The sequence below is a fragment of the Chenopodium album genome, chromosome 19 (genome assembly GCF_948465745.1).
Source record: "Chenopodium album chromosome 19, dcCheAlbu1.1, whole genome shotgun sequence".
In the NCBI taxonomy this organism is placed as follows: Eukaryota; Viridiplantae; Streptophyta; class Magnoliopsida; order Caryophyllales; family Amaranthaceae; genus Chenopodium; species Chenopodium album.
The window spans coordinates 5,668,653-5,678,773 of NC_137852.1; the positions used below are offsets into that span (position 1 = coordinate 5,668,653).

The window sequence follows — 10,121 nt, forward strand, 5'->3', positions numbered from 1 at the left end:
TATGACCCCAAATCTAATGCTTGCGTCCTTAAATTTAAGGTACAGTAGAAATGCATGCAATGTGGAGTTAGTGTAGAATGTAGATTGTTTAACGTGGGCCAATGAAGTAAAATTAGAATAGAAATAAGAAGTAATGAAGAAACATGTAAATAATAATCCTAATAAATACAAATAATATGGTGGTGTATGTTTTTAATTTCTGTTGGATTAGAGACGTAGTAGAGGGCCACAAATGTCATGATACCTATCGTTTTGGTCTTCTAAAGGTCTACGAGGAATCTTCCCTTGGATTTTAACTAATTCCATCTAGAAGCCTTTTGCTTCTTGGTTATTATGATCCATCTCAAGTGATCTGATCTTCTATTCTATTTATAGACTAATTGGTTATCTAATTCACATGTAAGACCGGCTTTATATGTATGTTGTTTAATTAACGTATTGAAAAATTATTAAATAGTTTATAATATATTTATAGACTAATTGATCTGATTGATTAATTTGCTTATAGAACCGGCTTTAGATTACATATGTCTAATCAGCGCACAAAATAGATTGACAACATATTGACAAATTAAGCACAACATCTTGATCTTCTCATTCAATGCTATCAAATATTTATACAAGGTAAGGCGTATGCCTTGGGGAGCAATTCTCCTCATAAGATAATAATATCACAATATATTCTTTCCTATCTTATAATATCATATATTAAGATATATTCTATCTTAACATCCCCCCTCAAGTTGGAGCGTGGAGATCTCGAATGCCCAACTTGCCAAGTAGAAACTCAAACTGAGCCTTCCCTAATGCCTTCGTAAATATGTCCGCCAATTGCACCTTTGTAGGAACGTACGAAGGTGAAATCAAACCATCTTTAATGGCATCTCTCACAACATGCATATCAATTTCAATATGTTTCGTTCTCTCATGAAACACCGGATTTTGAGCAATGTACAAAGCTGATTGACTATCACAGAATAAATTCATACCCTGTGAATGTCGCACACCCAAATCTCGCAATAGTTGTTTCAACCATTTTAATTCACATGTTATGCCCGCCATGGACCTATACTCCGCTTCACTCGATGATGTAGCCACCGTAGGTTGCTTCTTAGTTTTCCAAGACACCGGGGAAAAACCAAGCAACACAAACCAACCTGTCAATGATCGTCTTGTCAAAGGACAACTTGCCCAATCAGAATCACACCACCCTTCAAGTCTCAATGCACTATTAGAGCGAAGAAGTATCCCTTGACCTGGATTCTTCTTCAAATATCGAACTACACGAAGTGCAGCTTGCCAATGTTCTTCCCTCGGACTTTGCATAAACTGTGACAATATGTGAACAGAATACACAATATCTGGTCGCGTCACAAATAGGTAAATTAGGCGCCCAACAAGCCTCCTATACTTCTCCACATCCTCCAATATTCTCCCCTGCAAGAGCTAGCTTGTGATTTTGTTCCATCGGAAAATCTGCGGGCTTAGCACCTAATAATCCTGCCTCGGAAATAATGTCAAGAGAATATTTCCGCTGACAAATATAGAATCCCTGTTTGCTTCGTGCCACCTCAAGACCTAGGAAGTATTTCAATACTCCCAAATCTTTCATCTTAAAACAATTTCCCAAATATGCCTTGAATTTTGACAAGGCATCTCTGTCGTTCCCTGCAACGATCAAGTCATCAACATAGATTAACACATTCAATTGCAATTTATCTCTGGTCAATGTGAACAAAGAATAATCTGCATAGGATTGTTTAAATCCATATTTCTTCAACGCTGTAGACAACTTAGCAAACCAACACCTAGGTGCCTGCTTTAAACCATACAATGATTTCTTCATCCTGCACACATAATCAGAATTGTCTTTATTAAAACCTGGAGGAATTTTCATGTATATTTCTTCCTCTAGATCTCCATGTAAGAAGGCATTGTGCACATCCATCTGATGTACTTCCCAATTCTTCACAGCTGCAACCGCCAGAAATGTTCTGACTGTCGTCATCTTAGCCACTGGAGCAAAGGTCTCATTGTAGTCTAAACCTTCAACCTGATGATTGCCCAAGATTACCAATCTCGCCTTCAATCGCTGTAAATTACCATGTTCATCTCGCTTCTCTGTATACACCCACTTGCTTCCAAGAGCTTTCTTCCCAGGCGGAAGCTTCTCAAGAACCCACATGCCTTGCTCCTCTAGAGCTCTAATCTCGGCGGCCATAGCATCTCTCCACCCTTCATGCTTCATAGCCTCTTTAAAGCTTTTAGGCTCATGACCTGCTGTTATAGCTGCAATGTACTTTTTATGTTTTTCTGAAAAACGAGAGCAATCAACAAAATATGTGAGAGGATAAGGAGTACCTGAGGAGGTTGAAGTAGGTGAAGTGCTCTTCGATGGACTGTTTTTCCGTATTGTATGTGTCACAAAATCTCGCAACTTTGTGGACTTTATTTTTGTTCTTTTTCCTTTTCCCATGTCTGCCACCTCCTCCCTATTTTCACACACAACTCCCTCACTCTCCCTCTGCTCGGACTGCTGCTGTTCCGGATTAAAATCCGGCTAAATCTGCCTTTGGGCCTGCTGCCTCTGCTGCGATGCTCCCTGCTCGGTGCCTGCATCAGCAGCCTGGTGGTTAGAGCTGCCACACAGCTGCTGCGGCATCCCACCAGCACCCGATGGAAATCCATCGGGCTGTGCAGTTTGTGGGTGTGGCTGCTGCCCAACACTGCCAGCGCCCGCTGGATTTCCCTCGGGCTGGTCAGTGACTTGTGGTTGGGATGCCACCCACTCCTCATCATCACTCCAAATCTCCCCTGCCTCCATGACATGCGTGGGTTGCTCACCCGTATGAGTAACATATGGAAAAACATTCTCGAAAAATTGCACATCCCGAGAAATAAAAATTTCTTTTGTTTCCACATCAAGTATTCTCCATCCTTTCTTACCAAACGGGTACCCTAAAAACACACCTTTCCTACTCATGCTTGCAAATTTGTCTCCTTTACTCTTTTGATTATGTGCGTAGCACAAACAACCAAATACTCTAATGTAATCATATGACGGAGGTTTATTGAACAATACTTCAAAAGGGGTTTTATTTTCAAGCAAAGGGGTAGGATTCCTATTAATCAAGTTAAAACACACTCCCCCCAAAATTTAATTGGCAAATTTCCTTGAAATCTCAAAGCCCTTGCTACATTCAAAATATGTTGATGTTTTCTTTCGACTCTACCATTTTGTTGAGGTGTTCTCACACATGATGTTTCAAAAATAATGCCATTGGTAAAAAAATAGTCACGTAAGGAATTAAATTCCGTACCGTTGTCACTTCTAACAATCTTAATTACTTGATCAAATTGTCGTTTAACCATAGCAATAAAATTTAAAAACATCAATTCAACATCTGTTTTATTTTTCAACAAGTAAATCCACACACCTCTAGAAAAATCATCAACAATAGTTAAAAAATAATGAGCACCACACGAGGAAGGTGTTTTATAAGAACCCCACAAATCAATATGAACAAGTTCAAAGATACGACTTGCTTTATTATTGCTAATTGGAAAGCTACACCTAGATTGTTTTGCCCGTGGACAAATATCACATGGTTTATTAATTTTTCTAAAGGTACTACTCACAGCCGGAATCATACGCAGCACTGATTCTGAAGGATGCCCCATCCGTTGATGCCATAGGTCAAACGAAGACTCTCCATCCACTGCTAGAACCTTCACTTGAGGAACACCACGGAAAAAGTACAGTCCATCTTCACGTTCACCCACTCCAATCACCCTCCTCGTCAGCGGGTCCTGTATAACACATATTTTGTTAGTAAATTGCATTGTACATTTAGATTCATCACTTAATTGAGTGACAGAAATTAGATTGCAAGTTAATTGGGGAACATAAAGAACATTGTCAAGTTGCAATCCTCCTGGTAAAATCACCACTCCCAATTGATCCGCATTGGCCGATTGCCCATCTGGTAAGCCAACCGGACAATTTTGTATGCGCCTCACATTCTTGAGTATTGTAAAGTCACAAGTAACATGATTCGATGCCCCTGTATCCACAATCCAAGGTATTTTATCCTTACCATGTAATTGCCTATTCTTTGGATTTAAAATATCCAAGATTTGTTGAATTTGCGAAGCCGAGACACCAACCAATCCTGCTCGCTGCATCATCAATAGTGGAAGACCCACCTTGTTGCTACTTAGGCGTACCTCCAGCAAGTTTATTTGCTCTCACCGTGGACTGTTGCTGCGTAGAGGAAGAAGCTGAAGAATTGTTGCCTGTGCGTGAGCCTCGTCCTCCACGGCCACCCCCTCTTCCTCGACCACGTCCACCTCGACCACGGTCACCCCACCATTCCGGATAACCAATAAGTTGAAAACAGCCAGCCTCATCATGACCTTCCCTATTGCAATAATTGCATAATTTATCACTGTTATCAACGTTGCGTGGCTTCGATCGCCCATCAACTTTGAAGGCCATCACACCATCTTTGTTTTCGCGATTCACCACACCATCACGCAGCCTCTCCGTCATCACCACACTTTGATATGCCATATCCACACTCGGCAGTGGAATCTGAGCAAGAAGTTGGGCTCGGATGGCAGCATAGTGCCCATCCAAACCGATCAGGAAATAATGAAGATAATCCTCATCTCGAATACTCTCCACCTGTGTGACAATACCATACGTACACTTACCACACTTGCACTTAGGAACTCGCACATATGCAAGTAATTCGTTCCAGATTTTTGATAATCTACCGAAATAATCAGCCACGGATTCTGATGGTGTTTGCTTGCACTCTCATAATGCTGTTTTTAATTGACAAACTCGAGTGCCACTAACGACACAAAATCGAGCTTTCAAATTCGTCCACAACACACTCACATCCTCATAATCACCAATTGTCGAGCATATTTTCGGATCAAGCGTATTTGTGATCCATGAAACCAACATGGATTGTACAGTAATCCAATCATCAAGTTTTGATGTCTCCGTTGGCTTAGCAATCGTTCCATCCACAAAACCAAATTTCCTCTTGGCCATCAATGAACGTTTAATTGCTTGAGCCCATTCATCATAATTCTCCCCTCGCAATTGAATTGGGGTAATCACAGTCCCTGGTGCATCACTCGAACCAAGATAATAGATTAAATCAACTGAAGTTTTCTCCCCCATAGCTAAATCTCACACAGATCGGCTATGTATTTTCTGTAAAAAAAATTTAGGTTTTAGGTTTTTTCTCTGGCTCTTGATACCATGACAAATTAAGCACAAAATCTTGATCTTCTCATTCAATGCTATCAAATATTTATACAAGGTAAGGCGTATGCCTTGGGGAGCAATTCTCCTCATAAGATAATAATATCACAATATATTCTTTCCTATCTTATAATATCATATATTAAGATATATTCTATCTTAACACATATGTTTAATTAGCGTTATTGTGAGTAGTAATAATGTACACCAATTACTATTTACTATTACTATTAATAAGGCATACAAATATACAATGATATATGGTTTATTCTTAATTTCCGTCGATAATATTTAAGCATATGAGCAGTAGTTGAACAATTAACTAGGCCAAATTTATCTCAGTAGATTCTAGCTACTAGGTAGTAAAATTACCTAACCTCATGTCAAGAACTAATAAGGTCAATATGGACTCACGTCATACTTCATAAAATCAATGATTCTAATAATGTGTTTTCTTTTTTTTTTGCGAACTTCAGCAATTAAGCCTAGTTCTCTTTCCCTACAAAAATCAATTTTAAGTAGTATATGTTTCTATTGGTAAATAGTACGTAGTAGTTTTGATATTACTCTATAATAATTAGTTTGACTAACACAAATTAGTGAACAATAAATTAGTATGTAAATAATATATTTGATCAGTAAATATTAGTTTCAATCGGTAAAAATTGAATTTAAGAACAAAAATGAATTAAAAAGTAGATGCACGTAATTGTAGAGAACATGACCCAAAATTGTTCAACTAGCTAGCTTTTGATGAGTTAAAACAAAACGTTAATTATAGCCGGCCTCATATTTTCATAAAAAGATCAGATAACATTTGATATTTATCAGAATTTGGATCAAGTAAAATAAAACTACTACTTAAAAAATTACGACCATCGCACTTACTAAAGGTCAAATAATAAATTGTGGTTTATCTATACATCTATCTATATTAGCTTATTAAGTTGCAATAGGTAATAAATTAATAATAGGGCACAAATTAGAGTAGGACCTAATCTATCATTATCAGATTTATCACTAATAATAAGTCACTATGAATCTTAACGTACACTTGGTTGGCTCTAGATCTACCATAGATTTTACCTTAGTTTATAATAATTCAAAAGGATTGGAGGAAGAATGGGTGCTTAACAACATATCATTTACATTTCTAAGGCTAGGCTCTCCAAATTTGTTGTTTAGCATGTACTTTGGTTAATTAGTTTTTTAAGGGAAATTAAAAAATTGGTCCCAAGAAACCAAAAAGTGATTCACTTCTGTCATAGACTATCAATTCAAAGCATTTTCTCATTTCTTGTACTATACATGATATAATCTTTCTAACTTTATACTAGATTTTGTCTTTTAGAATCTTTCATTATATTATAATCTTATAAACTTCAATGTCATTACCTATTTATGGCATTATTATGTCCTTAATTAAATCACCTTAACCCAATTAAACAATGCACTACTTTCCCAAATTACAAATATTCGAGTGCCATGTGTCGAACCGATGACTCATATCGTCGACCACGTGTCCAAATGATGAGTCATAAACATCTTCCCTTTTATATCAATAAAGGAAGCCCCATTACCATATAAGGTATCCTAGAAACTTCTTTATGCCATATATAACAAAGATTATTGGGGGATTATTATATTTTAATTGCAAAGCATATAATTTAGGTTAATGAGATTAACAAATGTGAGGAAACCATTGGATAAGAAGCCGCTTTCGAAGGAAACACCAACAACCCACTTATCTTTTGCCCCCGGGTGAATCAAAATTATGTTTTACTATTGAGTTAGCTGGCCCTAGCTTAGGATGAATAAGAATATTAGACATGTTAATCTAGAGATTATGGTTGCATAATTGCACTTATTTAGTACGGCATTAAATTGATCTCTAAGCACTTTAGGCCCCATATCAAATGAAATTTTATGATCTTATATATCTAATTCAATAGGATGATATTTCATGTTGTTAATTATTGATGAAATGTTTACATAAATTCTTTATTTTATAGCTATACTTCATCTATAGTAAAGTCATTTTCAAACAACATATATCTAGACAAGCAAAATAAAATCTTAGTTTCAAATTTACAAATTTCAAAAAACAAAAATCGTTTTTTCTACATACAACCCTAATGAAAGGAGTATACTTCACGTAGCTCGGTTCTATCACCTTAATATTATTAGTTTTTTTAGGAAAAATAAATCCAGATAGAGTTAATATGAGCTATCCAAGTTCATTCATATTACAACAATTTAGTATAGTTTATATAGGTGTGAATCAGGCAAATAAAACACAATCTTATTCTTCTATTAATAAATTTGAATATGATGATTTGATATAAATTAAAGTAATTAAATTTTTAATACCACACTCATTGTTAAGTCGTGAGCATAGTTCGATACTAAATTTGATATCGTAAGAAATTTTCTAATCTATATACGACTCCCTCAATCTAAATTGTAAATAATAGGAATTTCTCGTATATGCTTCCTTTAAATTAGATGATTGTGAAAGAATGATGAGTGAGGGATAGCTTAATTGAATACTAACTGATTGTAGGATATCTTGAGATCGATTAAAATCACCAGTTCTTGTGACTATCTCAACACTATCATAAATGTTATACTATATCTGCAAAATGCTAACTTTTGATCATCACGAGATGTTGAAACAATTAAATAATTTTGGATGGAGAATTATATTTTAAGTTGTTACATGTGAATCTATATGTTGAGTAGGTAGAAGCTAAGTTTAATAAACAACCTCATCATTTTTGTTTCAAACCTCTTATGGTAAGGCCAAAGGGTTTCAATACTTAAAATATATAAAGGCTTCCCTTTCTAGAAAGTAATAGCTTTGTATCATCAATAATATAGAGAAAATGAGTCATATGTCCTACATGTTTTATAATAATAAAATAAAGATGAAGTTTCTTAGTATATTACTCAAATAATAAAAAAAATGATTTTGTCCAATATTAATCAATAAGATTGGTCCAGTTTTCGTACATTTGTCCCATCTTTTGGATTTTGGTGGCTCTAGTTCTGTTGGTTCAGGTTATACTTAGAGAATGTGGAAACAAAGTATAACTCAACTAAGTTAATTACTTTTAATGGTTCATTAATTATGGTAAAGCACATGTCCCCATGCTTTAATAATCTCCCACATAATATAGATTAATTAGAAATTTAGAATTACAAATAATGATTCATCACACACGCAATCAATGAAATTGTAAGGATCATATATCACCCAATCTATTTTTAATTTTTAATTATATGTCATAATATTCGATATCAAGTGCGGTACGGTAGCATACAATTAGTACCCCCATTTGGCAAATGTTTATAGGTCAAACTTTGATTTTATCAATCGATGTAATTTACTTACGTTCTAAAAGTTTAAGACAAAAAAGTTGATAGAACCTTAATTTCTGACGGTAATTATTGGCACTCCCTCTTATTTGTTAAGGTAGTTTTAGTTTCTCAAGATTGTGATTTGTGTACTATGAACATTTTCTTTAACTTTCGTTTAAGGATTGCCAATTAAGTAATTAACTTGATGATGAGTCATTCTCCTTTGGCGAGTCGTGAGATAAAAGTCAATTATTACCTTATTGATAAACAAAATTAACACTACATAGATCTATGGGGTTCACTAAATATGTGTGAGACTGTGAGTTAAGTCCGCCAGCAATAGATCAAATTGAAGTTTTTTTTTTTTTTTTTTTATTTTTTTTTACAGTGTTATTGAGCTAAATTAGGTTAATGACTTGCTAAAAAAAAAAGAAAAAAAAAGAGGGATAGGTTAATGACTTGCTAAAAAAAAAAAAAAAGAAAAAAAAAGAGGGATAGGTTAATGACTTTGGGAGTTTAATTTGTAAACTACCCCTAAACAAAAACAACAAATGATCTTTAAATCAGTCTCATCTACATTATGGATAAGATGCATATCATGATCGATAAGTGCAACCTTCTTATAAGCTCCGTGACCTTCAAATAATACGAAGTAAAACAAATAATAACAAGTTAATCTAAGACCGTTTGCGTGCCCTCATCACAACAAAGTTTGGTCATAAAATTTATCTCGTATAAGCTTTTGAATGCATATTTTTTTGAGTATTTCATTAAATTTTACACTGTTTTGACTCTATAATTTGTGTATGTTTCTTAATTATGTTAAGGCAAAGTAAGAAATAAGCAAGAATAATCTTTCACCAAAAAAAAATAAGCAAGAATAATTGATTTACTACGAACGCATCTCACCTTTTTTAAAAAACTTGTAATCATTATACAAATTATAGCATATCGTTTATCCAAACATTTTTTGGTCTTATCAATTGAGTTTTCATATATTTTGTATAACTTTTAATAAAATTTTGTTCAAATTTTTAGCTTTTAAGCATTTCTATCTAACTTTTCATAAATTACTAGAAAGCAACATATTTTCACTCATTTTTGATATTTTAATCAAAATGATTTTTACTAATTGACGATCTGACAAACATAATCATACCACAAATGGTATTCAAATTTTAAATCGTTATTTAAAATCACAGACGAATAAAAATTTAACATATAATAACAACAATGGATGAAGGGAGTACAACATAACGAGTATAATTTAATATAATAGTTTAAGACTAAGTGGTCGATGAGGTCACCATATATTGAGTGCCATACAAGATTTTTATTTCTTTTCAAGAGTTGATATGACTAGCAAAGTGTTTATGTTATACAACTATATATATATGTTGTAGTTTAGAAGCCTTAGAGTGTGTGTGAGTGCATGTCTCAAAGTTTGGCAGCAGACAAAAATTTAGTCAAAGTTCTAAAA

General features: G+C 34.6%; 1 protein-coding gene across 1 annotated transcript; it reads right to left on the bottom strand.

Annotated features, from left to right (window-relative positions):
- Window positions 1-2,560: 2,560 nt before the first annotated feature.
- On the bottom strand, window positions 2,561-5,197 carry LOC145593874 (uncharacterized). Its single transcript, XM_081650237.1, has 5 exons — window positions 4,850-5,197; window positions 4,228-4,687; window positions 3,916-4,064; window positions 3,321-3,810; window positions 2,561-3,081 (listed from the first exon to the last, which is right to left on the bottom strand). The coding sequence occupies exons 1-5, from the start codon at window positions 5,195-5,197 to the stop codon at window positions 2,561-2,563; spliced, it is 1,968 nt and encodes a 655-aa protein (XP_081506363.1).
- Window positions 5,198-10,121: the final 4,924 nt, after the last annotated feature.